Raw genomic sequence first — 21,606 nt, 5'->3', positions numbered from 1 at the left:
CTTCCTGGGTTAGGGCTAAAATAAATGCGTTAGCTAAATATAAATATGAGCTAAAATAAAACTGACGGAACTTCAAGTCACGTGGCGCACCTATCACGTCACCTAAACTGCCCAATGAGAGGTGCTGCGTATGAATATCCACGGCTTTTAAAAAAATGATGATGATGATGATGATTATTATTATTATTATTATTATTATCATTATTATTAGTTGTTGTTGTGGCAGTATAATACTATATGTGGTTACATTTATTACATTTCCAGAATAATTAATTTATTAGTTAAATTTATTTTGTTTTAAAAGTTCTATAATATTGCAGAGCAGATCAAGGTTATGGTGATTTCTGAAATCAGTTTGTGTTCTGTTGAATTACAGTGCATGTATTAGCTATACCTTGACAAAAGACGTTTTAGTATTAATGAAAATTGACTGGATTCATATTGAAAAGGCTCAAGATCAGGAGTAGTCCACCTGCTCACCATTAAGTAGCCAGAATTAAAATAATTTAGTGTTCAACTCATGCAGTCATTAAATGAGCTAAAATGTGTGGCAATACATCATGTACACTTAGATCTGCCCAGGTTTTTTTTCTTTGTGTTGTTATTTTTAGGGCCTGGTGGGTTAGTACATCAGACACTCATAGTATCTCTTCAGTTATGGAAATTTGCTTTTTATTTGGAAGACTTGATAATTTTCTTCATCCATGAATATAAAGCATTTTCCATCACATTGGATAAGAAGCTTTATCAAATCTCTGAGGATTATGTAGCTTTTTTGTTTCTATGTCTTGTTAAAAAATGCCATTATGACAATTACAGCAACATATATTATATCTATAAAATATAGACATTGCTACCCTAAGTAAAAGTGACTGAGGGTTCAAACTCCTTTGGGAGATTTTGGACTTTGTTCCTAAACCAGCATTGGTTTTCCCCTCCACATCTAAAAACATGTATGATTGGTTCATTGGAGTTTAAACATTGACTGTTGGAGGGAATTTGTGTTTGCCTGTCGTTGCATGTGTGCAGTGCATCTGATACGGACTTTCAACCTGTGAGCCTTTCTCTCTGTGTGACCACACAAGGTAAGCTACAACAGAACATTTATGGATGAATCAGAAACTGCTAATGTGCAGAAAACTGCATTTTGTTTCTAATTTGCATCCTTTTGTTTGCGGTCCATGGTCTCAAAACTCATTTTTAAAATATTAAACTATAACTCACTCATACAATCTTAACTTTCTGTGTCCCTCGCATTTTTCTGAGGAGAGTAATCGTGTTGGTCATATCTCAACAATAGGCCATGAGATCAAAGTTCATATGTGTTTATGCAGCCACCTCCATAAACCTGTTTTATTGACATATTGCACTAAATCTCTATTCAAACAAATGCCACACTGGCAGCCATTAGGTTTATGATATATGTTAGAGCATTAGTTTTTCTTTGATGCTGACATCAAAGAGTTTTCATGCAGTGTTGTACTAATTGTGTATATATATATATATATATATATATATATATATATATATATATATATATATATATATATATTTATCCTATTTATCCTTTATTCTCTATCTATCCTTTATTTATCCCTCATCCTTTATATTTATCATTATTATTATTATTATTATTGTTGCTGGGTTGTTCTTTGTTTTTTTATTTTTGTTGTTGTTTGATTTTGTGCAACAACTACCAAGACAAATTCCTTGTACTGTCCTTAAAACTGTACATGGCCATTAAAAACATTTCTGATCCTGATTCTGATCAAATCAAATCAATTCAAGTTTTATTTCTAAAGCGCTTTACAACAACTGAAATTGACCAAAGTGCTGTACACAATAAAAAAATACAACTCAAAAACAGCATAATATGTAATTAAAAAACAGACCATTATCACATTTATACGGAAATGTAGAGCTGCCACAGTGGAAAATATATTTTTGATCACAATATTGTATGAACAATATATAATTATATTGTACAAACTTGATAGTATATTGTATAATCTTGATAGTATATTTTATAAACAATATACTATATTGTTTGTAAAATATTGTACAAACATGATATTATATTGTACGAACAATATACTTACATTGTATGAACAATACAGTATATTGTATAAGCAATATAATTATATGTACAAACATGATATTATATTGTTTGTACAGTATATATTGTACAAACAATATAATTATATTGTACGAAGAATATATCTGTATAGCACAAATGTGATATTATATTGTTGTACAATACATCTATATTGTTTGTACAATATAAGTATATTGTTTGTACAATATAAATACATTGTTCGTACAATATACTCTATTGTTCATACAATATAATCATATTGTTTGTACAATATACTATCAAGTTTGTACAATACATTTTATATGTTTCATACAATATAGTGATCAAAAATATATTATCCATTGTGGCAGCTCTACGTTGAAAACAAGTGCCACAGAACTTTGTATCAAACACCTTTCGTGGCTACAATACAGACGCTAGTTTTGGCTTATTTGAGTTTGTGTTGATATATTACAAGCTTGTATGAGATAGAGGGAGTTCAACAAGCTCACCTACAGCACTTATAGTTTTACCTTGTCTAAAAAAGTTATTGAAATTCAATGAACTGAACAACAATGTTTACATTTGTGCCTTTTTGCCTAAATGGAATATTTTCCAAACCAAAAGTTTCCTCAAAAGACAGCAATTCTCTCTTCAAGCAGGTCAAATACAGTAAATATCCATCTTGACTATGTTACCATAGGTCAACACAACCTATACTGTTCTGTAAACAGCTCCAAGGCACTAATGCTGCTCATACACCAACCACTACATACACACGTGATTATTCACTGTAGTTTACGTAACTTCAACCTACTCCATCATTTAATCATTTAATACTGACTTGCTGCATCGATATTTAACAAATTATGAATGAAAGTTTGGTCTTGATGGGAAAATTCTACTAATGTGATTTACTTCTCGAAGACTAAGTATAGAGATATCTGCATTCCAATAATAAGAAAAATATTTAATGTTATTCTTATTATTGGTAATCTTTTATATTATTGTTCATCTTTTATTTGCGTCTTTTTTGAAAATCTGAAATTCAAAGGTTAGTTCATTCTTTTATTTATTTTCCTCTAAGTGTTATAACTACAAAGTGAATTCAAATGCCCTCACTGTTTAGAGTTCTCATATTTACTTTGAATATTTTTGGCATTTTTTAAGCTGTTTACTCCTAGTCCAAAATATATTGGGATTAAAGTGACTTTTAATTGAATATTCAAGTAAATATGTTCCGTTCTGTGCTGTTGTTTGCCACTTATTCGCATCCGGGTCGTGGGGGTAAGATCCTAAGCAGAGAGGCCCAGAAAGCCCTCACCCCAGCCACTTCCACCAGCTCCTCCAGTGGAATTTCAAGGCATTTCCAGCCCAGCAAGCAAGTCACTACAATATGTCTGCTTGTGTATTAGGAATTGTCTTTGTATTTGGCACAAAGATAGACGGATGATTGTGATCATGAAAAGTGTGTTTCATTCATGTTTGAATGACTGGAATAAACCAGCTTTTATTCTAACCGGAATTGTGCTGAAACACAATGAGGCCTCTTTATGAATTCATAGCTTGTATTTCAGTCGAGAGGAAGTGAAATCATTCATTGTCCGGATGTAGAACACAGTAATTAGTTACTGAAATTGGGCCATTAGGCGAGCTAATAATCTATGTATACCTTGCAAGACTGAAATAAATAAAACTGAATTGTCTTCATATGAAAATCTATTGAACTTCCTGTTTTTGGATAGATATTATACAATGACAATGATGATTTTTGTGTTAAATTCATTCATTCCGTTTTCATTTTTGCTCTCTTTTTTTTATCTTCAGGTAATTTGTCTCAGAGAATAAGAGCGAGAGGGCATTTTCTCTGCTCTCTCTAGTTACCTGTGAAGCTAAAGAGGCAGTGGAGAGGTGTGGCTGCGTAGCTCCCATGACAGGCTCACATTGGGAGGAGCTGCATGACCTGAATAGGGCAGGCAGTCAGGTGCACAGTGAACAGTACACCTGTCGCACTTCCCAGGCTCCCTCTATTCCTTTGCCCTTCTCTCCTTTTTCTTTCCTCCTTTCCTCTTGAATTTGTCTGAGAGGGCTGACAGCCTCACAATGGATCCCAAGGAGGCCGGTGGGAGTGAAAAGGAGAAGGAGAAAGAGAAGGAGAAGGTGATAAAAAGGAGAAACCGACCTGTGTTCCTGCGTTACCTGGAGAGGAGACGCACAGATACTATTGTATCTGATGACATGGCCAAAGACATCAACTTGGGGACACTGGTGAGGAGGAGTCAATCTGACAAGACGGAGTACAACGCTAAACTTAAAGGTACACCAGTTAATAATGTCCCCAGAGGGTAAAACTATGGCAACAATTTATACACGAGTCACTGCTCAGTGATTTCAAGTCTGTCACCTTTTTTTAAATTGCACTTTGGTTGTTGAGGGCCTGGCCTAGAGAACTTTGAGAACGAAAAGGGCTCCAGCAGAGTTGCACAGTTCACAATTGCAGCGTATGAGTTTTATTCAACACACTCACACACACACACAATGACACATGCACCAAAAAACCACGCATAGCTCCGTGCTTGGCACCTGTTATGTTACTACTTTCTAAGCAAGTGATCCTCCCACTGGGATGGAGCCACATTTGCAAACTGTGATGCAAGCTCAGGGGCAGCGAAGAGGCCTTATAAATCCTCCAGAACCAGACATGGACTTCATGGATGTGTCATCAATAAGGTGAAGATGCTGGTGTTTCATATTCACGTCACATTGAGCCAAACAGAAGTGAATTGACAGAAGCGTGCAAAGGGAAATGCTGTGTGTGTGTGGGGGGGAAATGGCCGTTCCAGCTGATTAGTTCCTCATCACAATTGCTGACACAGTCTTTTATACACACACATGTCAATGTTTCTGAAAAACTGGCTTTGCCTCTCCTTAATATGCAGTCAGTGACTGGGAATGCTGCAAATCTGGCAACATGACATCATTATATAGGGGTTACTATTAAATTGACAACGTAGGCTTTCTAAGAGTAAACGTATAGTAAAACCTTGCTTGAGGGTGTCCTTGACCTTTGAATGAAGAGGCGCTGTGAGGAATCAAAGATGCCTCCTGGATGAGAGGTAAAGCTTCTTCAAAGACACTTAGAGGCCATGACAATGGCTTCATTGTGTTCACAGGAATTATTACTACAGCCCGCATGCCTGAGAACCTTGACAGAAATATCTAAGATTCCTGAGCCAAGTCTTACTTGTTACTCTAGCATGTTCAGTGACACCATGACACATGGCCCCATGACTAATGTGGCAATGCACACACACTCACACACATTTGTTTAGCAGAAGCTTCTCCGTTTCCGTTTTATCTGAAATGTAAGCACTCTCTCCTGTTTTAATCTCTTTCCCTGACTGACCTGCATCAAGGCAAAAAAACAACAAAAACAAAGCTTTGTTTTCAGTAAACCTTTTACCGCCCATTTTACATCAGACCCACACCTGAGGAAAGGCATTACATCTTTACTGTGGTATTACCAATGCAAATATTGACAGAGCGATGACTTCATCGAAAGAGGAAACATGTGACTTGTTGCTAGACAATCTGTTCTCATCTGTTTGTCAGACAGGTTATTCGAGTCAAAGAGCCATAGTAACATGACATCAATGTGTCTGATTATTTACAGAAACTACATATTATCATCCTGAGAATGATTTACCTTATTGTAACCTGTTTATTAAAGAGTAATGAACCAGATTTTCAAGCATTTTCTTTACTAATAGACCTATTTTCTTTAGTTGGCCATTTTCTGCTTGAGAACAACTCTATACTGTTTCTTCCTCATATAAGTGGTAGTACTTTAGGTACTTTTAGGTATTTTAGTGCGTGATGTGAACATTTTCATCTTAGTAGATTGACTCAATCCAGTCTTTTTGAAAATGCTGTGACAAATTCCCACCGGAACTTTGTCAAGTTAAATTTGAAAGCATCTTGTTTTTTTTCTTGGTGGTGATACATGATACACAAAGACTTGCATTCATTGCAAGTATACCTGCTAGCTCCCTTTCACTGGGCTCAGCAGTAAAAAAAGACCTGTATCCACTTTCATGGGAACTCCTGGACCGGTAACCACCTTGCCAAACATAATACTGACAAAGTACTAGGTTCGAACATATGGAAGTTCAATGTTGGCACTTTATCACAGCACGTGGTTTAACTGAATGAATGAACTGAAGGGAATGACAGTTTCAGGAGGATCATACATAGAAACATGACTTTTCAGTATTTGCAAGATGGAGGATGGGGGAATAATTTATATTCTTTTTATTAGGGGGGGAATTCTTTCAGTCATTTATGTCTATACACACACAATATTTGTATTAATGTTGTTTACACTGCCTGGATTTACACACACTGTGGCTCTCTTCAACTCTAACATCTTACCAGTGCCTTCTTTAAGTGACAGAGCTTTGTAATTGATTTACAGGTGAATGGGAGAAATCAAAAGGGAATTTTTTTATGTAATTGTTAGACATTGTTGGATTAACATTGTATTTTAAAGCAACATTTAAAAAAAAAAAGAAACCTGCCTAATCAAATATCACATTAAAAATTGATATTAACAATAATCTAACAATGTATTTCAACTATTGGCCTTTAAGTCATGCCTTTGGATGAATCACAGAGTAGAAAGCATTTGTATTCCTACATTCATACATGAATTCATTCATTCAGTACAATACAGTACACATCAAAGACCTTTGTTTGATATACAATGATGCAATACTATATAAAGAGATGCATCATGAGAAACTAAGTATCTAACCAAGGACTAAAACTCAGTTTTGTTTTTTTTTTTTAGCTCTGCACATATAATTATAGAGTAGCTCAGAATGTATTTTTTTTATGGTTTGTTTGCTTTATTTTTAATGTGCGAAAGCCATCCCAGTCTTCCCACGGCACAAAAATAAAAATAAAAAAATAGGAAAAATCTGCTTTATTGGTTTGTTAAGTTAAGAAGCAGCTAAAGGATAAACATGTTTAGAAATGAAACTAATTAAGTACAAACAGTTCAACACACGCCCTTAGAACTAAAGCAATGGTTTTAAAGCCGTGCTGAGGAACTACACGTACGTACAGTATGTGGGGTTTTTTTGTGGACTGTCTAGCTTCCTCTTAAAGTAAAAAAGCTTGTATATTAGGTTCATTAAAGTCTCTAAATTGTCCGTAGGAGTAATGTGTGAGTGAATGTTGAGGGTGTAACCCTTAACAGAAGCCTGATGTGAGCCGGAATAAGCAGTAGCAGTAACTGTGTGATCCTGTACATTAGGAAGAAGATATAAAATCACTGAATAAATCCACAATGAAAACAACATTGTGCTTACCTGTCAGCATTGTGATGGACTATGAAAAAAGTGAATGATGTAGAAACGTGTTTTTTTTTTTTACATAGCCATAATATTTTTTTTAATTAAGTACCTTAGTAAAACTGCAAAGATCTTTTGGTTAAGGCACATTTAATACACATTCAATTCAATGTGTGTCACATGATTAAAAAGTGCATTATAAAACATTTTACCAGTTTCAAAATCAAAAGTAAAAACAGTAAACAAAGTTTGAAATCAACAATAAACACAGACCAAGTCAACATAAAAATGATTAAAAATCTCCCTCTCAGAGATTTTACAACTTTGACATTGGATGCTAACTTCAGCTCTTTGCAGCATAACAACTAAAAGCAGCATCACCATGTTTACTGTGAGCTCTGGGCTCCACTATCTGACCTGTGTCCATAGATCTGCGAGACCTGCTGGGTTCATCCCTGACTAACATGTCACTGATGTATTCTGGACCAAACCCATTCACAGATTTATACACCAGCAGCAGAACTTTAAAGTCTATTCTGAGGCTGACTGGGAGCCAGTGTAAAACAAATAGAATGAGGATTTGAATAAACTTATAAATATAAACTTTAGCTGATGAACTTTGAGTTTTACAATTATAAAAGATTATATTAAAAAAAAAAAAAAACATTTTAATTATATATTAGTGTCTATATTATATCAGTATGCATAGATGCCTTACTTTTTCTTTGCGTTTTGTTTGTGTTGTCAGTAGAAGAAAACACAAACAACACGCTTTTAAATTTAATTAAATTAAATTTTTTACTGTTTTCATCTTTGACGAAAAAACAAAACTATTTATGCAAGGCATTCTGCAGCAGGGCCACTATTGCAAAGTGTTTTTCGATGATAAAATCTCCTTATTGGACGTTAATGTTCTTGTATTTATTGCAGCTCTGTGAGATAATAAAACAAAAAAATATTTTGTTTCAGCTCTTTTAGATACGGGTGAAATACGTGGATTTTTTTTTTTGTTTGGTTTGGTTTTGGCATACATCCAATGACTGTGTACATTTATCATTGTGATTTATGTATGCAGCTATCGTAGAGATTCATTTCCGAGCTCACCATCCAAGTTTGAGTGATTTGTAAACCTTAGGCTGTAGAATGACATCAGCACTGTAATTAGTTTTCAGCTGCCAGCTTCCTTCCTCCTCTTCTTCACCTCACTCTCATAAGCAGGGCTTGTCAATGATTTGGAAGCAAAGCGCCTTCCCGAAACAGACACTCCTGCTTTTGTGAAATTGCAGAGCAGCTACAGATTGATTTGACTTCAGAACAATCAAGAAGTGAAAAAAATAAGAAGAGAGCCTGACTAGCATGTTAAGTGGGGCCTTTTGGGGTTTGAGTCATAATACCTAGTAAATCCCTTCACTATATAAATGAGTGGATGCTGTGAGCACCATAAGGATATGTTAGAGATAATTATATCCAAACCGTGCACTGGCTTGGCTTATCTTTTATATAAATGCAATTTTAGCCCATGCAGTGTTGTACAAATGTATGTAAAATAACTCATTAGCAGAACTTTTGTATCTGGATGCTTTGGTTGTGTCGCAGGAGTCCATGTTTGAATCCATGCATTATTTTATTTCTTTTTAGAAAAATTAACCCCACACGATCTGTCGACACCTACCTCCCCGGCACTGAACCCAGAGGAGGTTCGCTCCAGAAAGATGACCCGCAGGGGAAAGGTCATTCAGGAGCTTATGTGCACTGAAAGGGACTACCTCACTAACCTGGAGCTGTGCATTAGAGAGGTGGTCCAGCCTTTACGAAACATACAGGTACATCTAGAAATCACACCTTGACTGCAGTTATCTACAGCTCACATGGGAATAAACCCCACCAGCATCTAAACACACAATATTCAACGGTGCATTCTTAAACTTTTAGAGACCAATGTTTCTTTTGCCCCCAGAACCCTGACATGAATTTAAATGTTTACTGCCATACAGTATGTATTCGTACATGTAAAATTTATATGTCTCTTTTAAACAGTTTTTCTATACTTTACTTTCAAAACTTTTGAAAAAGAAAAAAAACATTTTATATTATTTTCACAAGCATGTTCTTGGCAAGTCTCCCAGCAAGGTCGCTTTGAGTTCAAATCCCAGTTCAAAGTCAAAGTCGAAGCTCCTTTATTAGTGTCTCTCTCGGGAGAAATTTGTGTTGACAGAGGGATCTGCTGCACAGACAATACATTTATCGCAATTCAAACATTCAATCATTCATATAGTTTTTTTTTTTTTTTTTTTAAACCAATAAAATGAATACATATACATAAAATTACGTTGCCAAGAATCAGTCTGACTTCCGCCCGTCCTGGGAAATCTGCTCATTTATGAGCTTCACTGAATAAAAGAGTTCTCAATCTGTCTCTGCGTTGTCCAAAAATAGGTTTTGTTCGAGATACTAAATCTGAATTAAATGGGAGCGGATGTATTTGTCTATTTGAGCAATAAAAGATCAGGTGAGATTTAAATGCAACTCTATCGTCCACCAACTTTATTTAACTTTACTAAATATGAGCTTAATGGGTGGTGGACCCAAAGAACCTGGAGCCTATTACCGCCCTAAACAACATGCCTTATATCTGCACTAACAACATGAACATCCAAGTGTCCAGTTATATTACTAATCTAAACATTAAAAAAATGAATTTGGACACATTTATTCCATGCTGTCTGTTTTCAGGTGATAGATGTAGATCGACTCTTCACCAACATAGAGACAGTTTGTGAGGTATCTGCGGCACTCCTCCAAAGGCTACAGAAGGCCATGACTGACCCCGATCCAGAGGCAGTGGTCATTGGTAAAGCATTGTCTGTCACACCATCATCAATAAAAATTTTTTTTAAAAAAACAGGCTGATTTTTGATTGTTGTTGATGTCATTGTGTTTGAAGGAGACGTATTTATCCAGGCAAAAGCAGCTTTAGAAGACGTGTACAAGATTTACTGCTACCATCATGATGATGCCATCATGTTACTGGAATCCTATGAAAAAGATGAAGAAATTAAAGATCATTTTACCAAATGTGTATTAGAGCTAAAGTAAGTCAAATGAATATTCAAAAAGCTAAATTGGAAACAGAGAAAGTGTTGGTGTGAAAGCCTCTAAATATGATGTTTTTGCCTTTGTTTTCAGAAATATTTATGCAAAAGAGTGAGTGCTGTGAATTTTTACATTTTTCGCAGCAAATTCTTGATTCTATTTTTGAATGTGTATGCTGACAAAATGTTGCATCCCCTTTTGTCCAGAGGAAAACCCAATTTGTTGGATATGGGTTCACTGCTCATAAAACCAGTCCAGAGGATCATGAAGTACCCACTGTTGGTTGGAGAGCTTTGGCACGCCACACCTGAAGACCACCCTGACCACCGGCCTCTCCAGGAAGCTTTCACCACAACCAAAATCATAAATGTCACCATCAATGAGTTCAAACGCCGCAAAGATATAGGTGATATTTCAGTCACACGATAGTAAATACAAATATCCTGTATGTTCAGCTAATAAGGATTCAGTTTCAGATTATTTTAATCTTCATTCTGAATTCATGTCTGTCATCAGTTTTAAAGTACAGGAGGTTGGAAGATGAAGGCACGCTGAAAGGAAAACTGCATAAGTTCAACATCCACTCTATTCGGAAAAAAGGAGACCGATTTGCAGGTTATCTCAAAATCCTAACAGGAGTGGAACCACAGGTAACAGAGACATGAAATAAGCCCCATACTCAACTTTAATCATTAAAAAGAATATTAATGTACAGGATTAAGAATGATTGCTTTTATTAAGAGAATTTTAGAGAGTAAGAGACATCTAACTTTTGTAGGTGAGAGATGAATTATTTGATCGGGAGGAGAAGCTGTTCCGCAATCTGGAAAAAGCTGTGAGGCAGCTGGTCAAAAATGTTCACTGTTACCTGCAGCATGCTCAGGTAACTCCACGTTTTCAACATATGAGTGATACTCATTTAAAATCTGATTTTAAAACACTATTTCTACCTGCAGGAGATGGTTTCTGTAGCAGTTCAAAATGTCCATGACATGGAGAACATTGTGAAAGACCCAAACAGAACCGACACAAATGGTTCATCACACAGTAACGGCAACGATCCCTATAAGCGATTTGTAAGTATAATATTTGATCTGCTGGGTATCTCAAACATCTCCACTGTAGCCTTACTTAACTAAAGGAAGAGTTTACAATCCTGTTCAGAAATCATTTTTGTTATTCTTGGTGAAATGTTCGTTCCATCCTGAGAGTAGTCAACGCATTATGTATTCGGAGAAAACTAAGAGAAGTATCAGACCACTGTAGCTGCTAGAATCCTTTAAAAAGTCTGACCAATCCCTGCCATTTGGTCTGAATGGAAAGAACCAATCAGATGCTTCTTACGCCCCCCTATCTGTTCCTTCCTCCTCCTCCTCATGTGCAAACTCCAAAATGTGCTGAAATGTTTGAATCGGCTATCCTATCCCCTGTAAATTATATGCATGTTCAAGCTTGTGGGGGCGTGGCTTTGGACAGAGCCCTAACAGGTTCATAAGGCAGGGAGAGACGGGGGTGGAGCTTAGCGACTGCAGACATTGCAGACTGCACCTTTAAATCTGTAATTAATCCGAGTGAATTTAGAAATAAACACATAATGGAGTCATAAAAAACAAGGATGACTTTTGAACCAATGAAATAACAAGAAGCATAAAAAGTTTAATTTTGACACTAGATATTACATTGTTACCTAGATTCTTAGTTCATGTTCATCAACGTTTTTGCCCTAAATGCAATTTTGTCTAAAAATGGCCAAAATGTGCAGAAGCGTACATTTAACTTTTGTGTCTTTTTCCTTCCAGAAAGACAGTATTGAACACTTGGTCCTCGCCCCTCTGTGCTCCCTTCAGAGCATGTTCACGGCCCCTCAGAAGCTCATCCAAAAACGCTACGATAAACTGTTGGATTACTGCAGCCGCCTGGAGCGATCTTCCTCCTTTTCATCTTCATCTTCCACCTCTTCCTCCTCTTCATCAGTGGCCTCAGAAGAGCCACCTGCTCCGACCAGGAGGGACTATGAAGCGTTAAATGCTTTGCTGGTAGAGGAACTGCAAAGGTTCAACAGTGCTGCCTACACCATACTGTCCAACAGTGTGGTGTATTTAGTGGCCCTGCTAAGAGCACTGACCAGTAATGTACTGGTTAGTGCTCCGTCTGTACAGCAGCTACCAGTGAGGAACACACATGCACACTGTTACTGGTTTCATGCCTGTCAGGTTTAGTCTATTTAACTCTATTTCACTTTAAATCTGAAATGTTTTCAGGCTCCGTTGTCCAACATGACTGAAGTACAAAACTGTATAATGGAGGAGCTGAACAACCTGACTTTTGTCAAGGACAACGCTCAGAAGTTAATGGAACGCAAAGTCAGCTTTGAAAGACGAGACAAGAAAACGGGGGTGAGTTTATAGAAACATTAAAAAACCATATGCAGTATTATATAATATTATACATAGAGATACATTTGTATTTATTTATTTTAAAACGTTCATCAATTTACTTTACCTCCAAATCCGAGTCCATGGTTCTCGACCGGAAAAAGGTGGAGTGCCTTCTCCGGGTTGGAGATGAGGTTCTGCTCCAGGTGGAGGAGTTCAAGTACCTCGGGGTCTTGTTCACGAGTGAGGGAAGGATGGAGCGAGAGATCGACAGGCGGATTGGTGCGGCGTCTGCAGTGATGCGGAGTCTGCACCGGTCCGTCATTGTAAAAAGGGAGCTGAGCCAAAAAGCGAAGCCCTCGATTTACAGGTCGGTCTACGTTCCAACCCTCACCTATGGTCATGAACTTTGGGTCATGACCGAAAGAACAAGATCACGGGTACAAGCGGCCGAAATGAGTTTCCTCCGTAGGGTGGCTGGGCTCTCCCTTAGAGATAGGGTGAGAAGCTCAGTCATTCGGGAGGGGCTCAAAGTAGAGTCGCTGCTCCTCCGCATCGAGAAGAGCCAGATGAGGTGGCTCGGGCACCTATTTAGGATGCCCCCTGAACGCCTCCCTAGTGAGGCGTTCAGGGCACGTCCCTCCGGAAGGAGGCCCCGGGGAAGACCCAGGACACGCTGGAGAGACTATGTCTCTCGGCTGGCCTGGGAACGTCTCGGGGTCCCCCCGGAAGAGCTGGAGGAAGTGGCCGGGGAGAGGGAAGTCTGGGCCTCCCTACTGAGGATGCTGCCCCCGCGACCCGGAAACGGCTAAGCGGGAGAAGATGGATGGATGGATGGAATTTACTTTTAACATAGAAAGCAATTGTATAAACCTCTTAAGCACTGGATGTTAATAATAATCAATAAAAATAAGTAACCAACTAGAAAAAGCAATAATGTTGTGGTCTCTGGCAGAGTTAGAATATTAAAATCAGGAATACACAAATTAATGTAATATGTTTTAGGCAGTGGCTATCCGTACAGTTGTCGTATCAATATACCAACATTCTATCTGTACGCATCGCCCCTATTTGCCCAGTTTAGGTCACATGATAGGTCAGTCATTGACCAGTTTAGGTCACGTGACTAAGACTAACCCTAACCCTAAACCTAACCCCTAAAATGCTACGCACGTATACTTCAGCAACCGGACCAATAGCACCAGGTCGTCCGTACAGCAACCGTACAAATAGACACTTTCTAAGTTTTATAATCCTCATAACTGTTACTTCACATGCATGGGAGGATTTTAGAGGTGCTTCCTGACACATAAACACAACTTCTAAATAAATAAGTGGGGTACTAATGTATATATGCGGGCGGCTTTTGATATAAGAAAAACAGTCAAGCAGTACGTATGTCTTAAAAGAATGTTGGTGACCACTGCTATATGGCAGCCACTGCTTCACAACAAGTAGGCCAACTCATCTACTCAAGCCTTTGTGTTTCTTTATGCTTTGAAAGCTAGAAATGTGTGCATAGCAGAGGCCAGAGGTTCACCACATCGTATTGTAAAGGGTAACTTATTTACTTTCTGTGGAGCTTCATGATGACACCATCATTAAATTAAGGTGCATTGGAGCGCATTGGAAACATGCTGGATAGGGACCCCGAGGACCCGACTGAGGAACTCCTTGTTTATAGCAATACATGCATTTTCCCATGGGTTCCTACATATGTATGTTGTCCAATAAAAACTAAACAAACACTAAATCCCAATAATATTATCAACATTCATGTCAATGTTTAGAATAATGACCAATCTGATCATTAATACAGGAAAGAACAAAGGGTTTATGCGTTTTTGTTGTTGTTTTGTATATTTTGTTGTTATTTTGCACACCTTTATTTCCTGTTGTGTGTTTTAGTGTTTTTGCTTTGTGTGATATTAGAGTTATGTGCAATTTTTTGGTTGGTCTGTGTTTTTTTGTCATTGTTTTGTGGAGTAATTTTTTGGTAGTTTTCTTTATTTTTCTGTGATTTATGTGTATATTTGTAGACGTATTGTTTTTTTTTTTTTTGTTGTTGTTTCTTTAACAGTTTTGTTTGTTCATTTTGTGTGTTTTTGAAGTCATTTTGTGTGTTTACTTTAGGGGCAGCACAAAAGTTTTGTCGAATCCAAACACTGTAAAACTAGATTGTCCCTTTTTTCTCTCTCTTGAATCTTATTTGTCTGTTAGTGTGTATTTGACTCTATTTGAAATCTCAATCCCAAAGGTTTTATTAACGTTCAGCTTCCCTCCTTTACCCCCGTGTGCTGGTAGTAACAGCCAACACTACTGCATAATGTGCCCACATACTGTGTGCCTATAGTCCAAATATTTACACCAATACTCTCTGGTGCTGTGTTGTCCTCCAGGTGCCAGAAGTGCAGCATCAGACTGAAGAACAGCGAACGTGGCTGCTGTCAGAGTACCCAGTGAGCCGTGTGTACCAGCTCAAGAGGAAGTGCAATGGCTGCCAGGAGCAGGACCTGAGCCTGCTGGAGGGGGAGCTGGTAGCCCTGCTGGAGGACACGGACCCATCAGGCAGCAGCAGTCGCTGGCTGGTTCACACTGGAGGCAAGTGTGTGTGTGCGTGTGTGTGCGTGCGTGTGTGTGTGTGTGTGTGTGTGTGTGTGTGTGTGTGTGTGTGTGTGTGTGTGTGTGTGTGTGTGTGTGTGTGTGTGTGTTCAAAGCCCCTTGGGGCAAAGAAAGCTGCTGTTTGTGAAACACTTGAGTGAGAATGAAGTTGTCATCAGCGTGTTAGCTGGGATACCTGTCCTCTGTCAATACTGCTGAATGTATTGGGTGACTAAGGCTGAGTGCACGCTGCAAACTTTACTTTACAACACTGACAAGCCGGTACACAAGCATCCCAGGAGCTCCTGTAATGTCATGGCTGCTGGGGCCTCTTGAGATGGTTGCCAACGGTTCCAGCTCCATAGCTTGTCTCTATCTTCCCTTTACGTCTCACTGAGGAACCTGAGATACCAGCGTCTTGTTTGGAACAAACCGTTCCACAGTGTTAGCAGTGTTCAAACTCAAAGCCCGTCCCCCGAGGTATTCAGAAACGAGGATGGAGACATAACGCTTGTGCTCTCCTCTGTACTCTGCAACAACAAGATGGTTTTTATATGAGCGTGACAAAGAGATATAATGTTAAGAGGAAGTGAGGTTTTCACCGGCTTCTCTTTTCCTTTGGGAAAACAAGAATTCCCAGGAAGTTGCTGTTCATCCTTCTGCTGATTTACTTTATGAATATGTCAGAGTGGTATTTACATACTCTACAGCCAATCACTTTGATAGGATTGTCTCTCCTCTGGCTCACTGTACATATATTTCACTAACATTTATCAGACTCAGAATCAAAAGTACTTCATTTATCCCACGGGGGAAATTTTACAAATAAAAAGAAGAAACACTAAATAAAGAAAAGAACAGAAAGAAAAAGAAAAGTACATACAGTAATTAAGTAAAAGACTGTTAAATAAATAAGGATTAAATACAAGTGTACATATGACAGTGGGGGGGGGGGTTAGAAAATCATTCTGTGACGTTACGATATGCCAACCTCAGCCTACTTGAAAAACACTTAATACGTATTAAAATATACATTAACAATACAATAACTCACATCACCTTCAAATACTGATACACACACATGGACCAAACATTCGACTTTAATGCCAACAAAAAACAATATGAAGTCTTTCTCGGCTGATAATACATAATATCATAGCAGTCATAACAAAAAGAATCAATAAATGCATGAAAAAGTGCAGGGTTTTTAATCAAATTCCAAATCATGAAAAAGTGTAATTAAAAAAAAAATGTTACCAAAAGTACCCACAATCTAACTATCATTAGTTTCTAGATCTGAAATTCTTCTTTCTCTCTTGTTTAAAAAAGGTTTAATCCGATATTCGTTTTCTGGCTGATATCGGACCAATGTCCGTGATCAATATCGGATTGGGACACTCCTAGTTTAATGTACATTTACGACATGTATAGTGGAAAAAACTGTTAAAACAGAAATATACAGAGTGTGTTCTAAATCAGTTCAGTATAGTCTGGGTTAGTTTTTGCTTCAAATATAGTACAATACTATATTTTATAGTATGACTGGCAACCCTTAAAGGTCCCATGTCATGCTATTTTTCACCCATCTCCATTTGTTCTAAGAACCCCAAAAACGTAGTATTTGAGGTTTATTTCCCCAAACTCGCCTGTTTTCCAGAGTTTTAGCCTCTGAAAAGTCACTTTCTGAGCAACTCTACACAAACAGGCTGATTTGTGGCCTACATATGCATATTCATGAGTGGGCGTGTCTATAGACGGGACACTGACTTCCTCCTCCCCGCACGGTGAAGTAGGGCCAGAGGACGGTCCGCCTTCCTCCCACCCCCTCCGTAGCGGAGCTCATGCTGCTTTATAAACACGAGACAGAGCGTGGGGGCGGGGCGTTCAGCGGTACATACATAGACTGTAGAAAACATCACTGTGCAAAGGACGATGAAATGCTCACCTTCGTGGGCGTGTCTGTTTACATATCAATCATGGCAGAGAGCTTCCTGGGGGCGCGGCTTCTCCAGCTCAGTGCTGCGTCAAATTCATCATCAAAGTGGGAACGTGTCATCAAATTGGAGCGAGGTGTTTGGGCTCACCCTGCAGTAAGAAAGGAGGAAATCACCCTCTAACTGACGATTGAGGGAATCAATGAAAAAAACACTTTGGGCATTTGTGTGAAGCCCATATAGCACTTTATCATGTTTAAAGCACAGAAAAGTCAATTTAGCTTAACGTGAGCCCTTCAATAAGAACTCTCCCTGTGTTTTTAGGTACCCAAGGCTATGTCTATTCCACATTCCTAAAACAGTACAATCCTCTGAGAGACTCACAGAGAGCAGGACAGATGGCCAAGGAGGACCAGCAGCAGCAGCAGCAGCAGCAGCAGCAGACATCTAACATGGTGGATGAAGACTTTGATAACATCAGCCTGTTTGTGTCAGGAAGTGGCAGCAGCAGCCTGCGAAGCTTTAACCTCAACACCACAGACAGTAGCTCAACACTCTCAGGTCTACAGGGAGAGTTGGAATGTGCTGAGGATCTGGATGATCCACTCGACTCTGCTGATCAGCAGGTGTGTGTGTGTGTGTGTGTGTGTGTGTGTGTGTGTGTGTGTGTGTGTGTGTGTGTGTGTGTGTGTGTGTGTGTGTGTGTTCCTGTGTTATAACTTTGCACCATTTGACTATTAATTAGGGATGCTTTCTTCAGATGGCATAGAATGGCATGAGTAAAGATCAGTGAAGATCAAATGTATAATTTCCCTTTTATCCACCTTATTCCTGGAACTGGTTCTTCCTGATTATGGGGTGAAATTTAATTTATCTATTAGCGATGTTTGATATTAGCTTTTGGCCAATATCCGATATGCCGCTATTGTTCAATGGTAAATTTCCGATTTCCGATATTAACTGATACCAAGATATAGACTCAAATTTTACAATTCCTTTTGCGTCATGTTCTGGGCAGTAACCTGGATGCTTGGCCGTATTGGAGGCACTCAGGGGTAAACACTGCGATGGATAAATGACCGAAACTACAGAAAAGCTCATCAAAATGCTTTATAGATGCAAAGGCTTACAGGGAAGGACCCTAACCCAATGTGGGTCATCCTTTTGATAAAGGTCAGACCTTTTACCTGGAACACAATGAGAAATACAGCACATTTTAGCTCTACATTTTAAGAACCGTGTTGCTACTGTAGCAGGCAATTAAATGTGATTATATAAAGTCAATAAAGCCACATGCAGTAGCTTGATATGAATTATATTATTATCGTCACACTACAAAATTAGTTAAAAGCTACTGCTATCAACAATAAACTTACCTGACAAGAAATGTTGTCCAGATGTTTGTCTCGTAGATACTGGTTCAGCTTCACTACCCACAAGCGCCTCCTTTCCTCTTATAACTTTTGACATTGTTCTTCCTGATTTGATATAATTTTTGGCAGTCTATAAAACTCCAAATGTTTTTCACAGTCTGAGCGATTGGTACAGCCAAAAACACGGCAATGATTCACCATTTCCTTTCGTTTGACGTTCGGAATCTGCTTTGTTTACCTACTCAGTACCTCCAATATGGCGACTTCCGGTTTGATGACGCGGTGAAGACGCGCCGTAAAAACGCTCTATAGTGATGGACGGGGTGGACTGGCCATCTGGCATACCGGGCATTGTCCCAGTGGGCCGGTCCAGTCCGCTATGTGTGTGTGTTTTTTTATTTTTTTGTTTTTTTGATCAAGTGAGTGGAGGCAAACATGTTCACAGGTGCCCAAAAGTGGCAAAAAAAAAGAGTGAAAAATGACTAAAATGGGCCAAAAGCTGTCAAGAGTGGCCAAAAAAATTGGCAAATAAAGAGTAACTAGGTGGTATGTAACGGCAAAGGGTAGCTTAAATTGGCAAAATGTGGCAAACATCAGTGAAAAAGTGCAAAAATGTGCCCAAAAAGAGGTAAATATGGGGAATAGAAAACAAGTGGTATTTATTTATTGAGCAAAATGTAGCTTATTTGGATGAAAAGGGGCAAAAAAATATAAAGAAAGGACAAAAAATAGGAGAAAAGGGATATTTATTGACAAAATGTAGCAAAAATCTGAAAACGTGTCAGAACTTTTTTGAAAAAAGGGCAAAAATGGAACAAAGAAAGTTGCAAAATGGTCAAATAGTTTTCGGGGATTAAAGTTTCACTTTTGTAGTTCACAGATTACTTTAACTCCTATTTACAATTTTAAATAACCTAACCACGAATCATTTATGATTTACCAAAATATTTCCAACAGTTCTATAATTATATTCCAATTTCAAAGGAAATCCAGTCTTGTTTTTCTGCCTTTCACAATAAGAGCCCACAACAAACACTTCTTCTCCACTATCACATTATAAGATTTTTTATTTTATTTTTTAGCAAACATGTGTAAATTAAACATAAATATGTATTTGCCTTTAATGAGAAACTGTTCACAGTTCCATGTTAGATAGCTTTACTGTTACATTTATATTGAAAATGTGAGCCATACTTTACCTACTATAATACCTCTGATAACCAGTGAACAACAGCGCCACCCTTTGGTGTCTCAGAGGAGCAGCAGCATGCCTTACATTTGCTACAATCATTCTATCCATTTCATTCATATACCTGCTTGTTTTGTGCACAATATTTAGACACATGTGCTTGTTTCAACAGTTTTATGCCGTGTATGCATTTCAAGCCCGCTGTGACCAGGAGCTGACCTTGCAGGAGTACCAGCATGTTCGGATCCTGAAGTTCTGTGACCTGGGAGGTAATAAGGAGTGGTGGTTGGCTGAGGCCAATGGGCAGAAAGGATACGTCCCTGCCAACTACCTGGGCAGGATGTCTTATGCATAATAAAAGTGCTTTAAAACATATTTTATAAACATGTTTAACTAAAAAAAAAAAAAATCAAGCTGCAATTTTTTAAGTGTTTTTCTCCCCCATGTCTTCTGTATATGTCATCATTTTTTTTAATCTATATATAGTGCAATCTTTTTGGGACAAAAATTGTGAAAAAGAAAAAAAAAAGGTAATACTGTGACCGTCACCAACCCTCACTAAGGATGAGTAATGTAAACTTTGTTTGGGGGAAATTTATTTAAAGAGAGGGCAGTGTTATAACTAAGGGGGGGGGGGGGGGGGGGGGGGGAGATATAAGGGTAAACGGTTTAGGGAGGACAGGACAACGAACCAGAGCACGCTTTGTATGATGTGATGCTATTGTTTAAAGGAGAGAAATTTCGAATTGGAATTGATCACATCTGTGCTACAAATGTATATTCAGACACACACACACACACAATAACTAATATTACTTATAATATATTATATAGTATGGGTAATACTTATGCTAAAGATGACATCAGTAAAGTGTTAAGTACAATGTATTTACTTAAAATCATAGCTAGAGCTGAGCAACAATCGACGATGAATGGTGATTCAAACACAGAGCACTGTACTTTGCACTTTTTATGTTACAATGTTGATGCATTTATAATGAAGGGACTCCTTTATGAAGTAAATAATCCATGGAAATTGACTTATAAATGAAGACTGCATGAAGAAAATGTAACTTGTAAAGATGAAGTAATTGTACTTTGATACAGCTGTATATGTAATACAACGCACAACCTGTGAACAATGTTTTGCTTAAATGTTAACACCTGAATTTTTCATTTCAACTGGAAAAAAAATACAGATATTTGTGTTATATGATTCATGTACTGATTAAAAATTACCTCTATGATTGTATATTGAATTCATTTATTTCATTGTTGGAAGGAAATAAAGAGAAAAGGTCATGTTTGCTGCAGAGACAACCAGTCACATGAAGAATATGTAAGGTTGCATTTATTCAGGAAATTAGATCCCCTGACATGCTGTCAGTCTTCCTCAGAGGCATCTAGTGATTGCTTTGATGTATCCCATACAAGTTCTTTCATAAGGAAAGCATCAAAGCATCTACTGAGTTGCTTTCACGTGTCCTTATGAAATAAACTCATGGGGATAAACACCTGTACATCAAAGCAATCACTAAATGCCTCTGAGGAAGACTGACAGTTGGCAGTCGAAACATGTCAGGAGATCTTATTTCCTGAAAAAAAAAAAAAAA

The 21,606-nt window shown here is 38.0% G+C and overlaps 1 protein-coding gene across 2 annotated transcripts; it reads left to right on the top strand.

Annotated features, from left to right (window-relative positions):
* The first annotated feature begins 969 nt into the window (after nucleotides 1-969).
* On the top strand, nucleotides 970-21,245 carry arhgef38 (Rho guanine nucleotide exchange factor (GEF) 38). 2 transcript variants are annotated; one of them, XM_028456336.1, is made up of 15 exons: nucleotides 970-1,085; nucleotides 3,902-4,391; nucleotides 9,067-9,251; nucleotides 10,162-10,279; nucleotides 10,373-10,520; nucleotides 10,615-10,632; nucleotides 10,728-10,927; nucleotides 11,038-11,171; nucleotides 11,300-11,404; nucleotides 11,478-11,597; nucleotides 12,321-12,689; nucleotides 12,783-12,917; nucleotides 15,296-15,497; nucleotides 17,756-18,057; nucleotides 20,166-20,348. In XM_028456336.1, exons 2-15 carry the CDS (start codon nucleotides 4,178-4,180, stop codon nucleotides 20,346-20,348), a joined length of 2,433 nt encoding a protein of 810 aa, XP_028312137.1. In that variant the 5' UTR covers nucleotides 970-1,085; nucleotides 3,902-4,177. The 2 variants fall into 2 exon arrangements, with proteins under 2 accessions (XP_028312137.1, XP_028312138.1); XM_028456337.1 differs by lacking the exon at nucleotides 970-1,085 and having other exon boundaries at nucleotides 4,178-4,391; nucleotides 20,166-21,245.
* Nucleotides 21,246-21,606: the final 361 nt, after the last annotated feature.

Source organism: Gouania willdenowi, chromosome 1, assembly GCF_900634775.1.
Source record: "Gouania willdenowi chromosome 1, fGouWil2.1, whole genome shotgun sequence".
Taxonomy (NCBI): domain Eukaryota; kingdom Metazoa; phylum Chordata; class Actinopteri; order Blenniiformes; family Gobiesocidae; genus Gouania; species Gouania willdenowi.
Note: the sequence above shows the minus strand (reverse complement) of the source record. Positions and strands in the feature narration are given on the sequence as shown.

What these genes read in the sequence shown, in the direction of transcription:
- arhgef38 (XM_028456337.1), top strand. Translation starts at nt 4,178, where the DNA reads ATGGATCCCAAGGAGGCCGGTGGGAGTGAAAAGGAGAAGGAGAAAGAG. An exon ending in TCCAGAGGCAGTGGTCATTG is followed by an intron (nt 10,280 to 10,372) that starts GTAAAGCATTGT and finishes TTGTGTTTGAAG; the next exon opens with GAGACGTATTTATCCAGGCA. An exon ending in CTGGCTGGTTCACACTGGAG is followed by an intron (nt 15,498 to 17,755) that starts GCAAGTGTGTGT and finishes CTGTGTTTTTAG; the next exon opens with GTACCCAAGGCTATGTCTAT.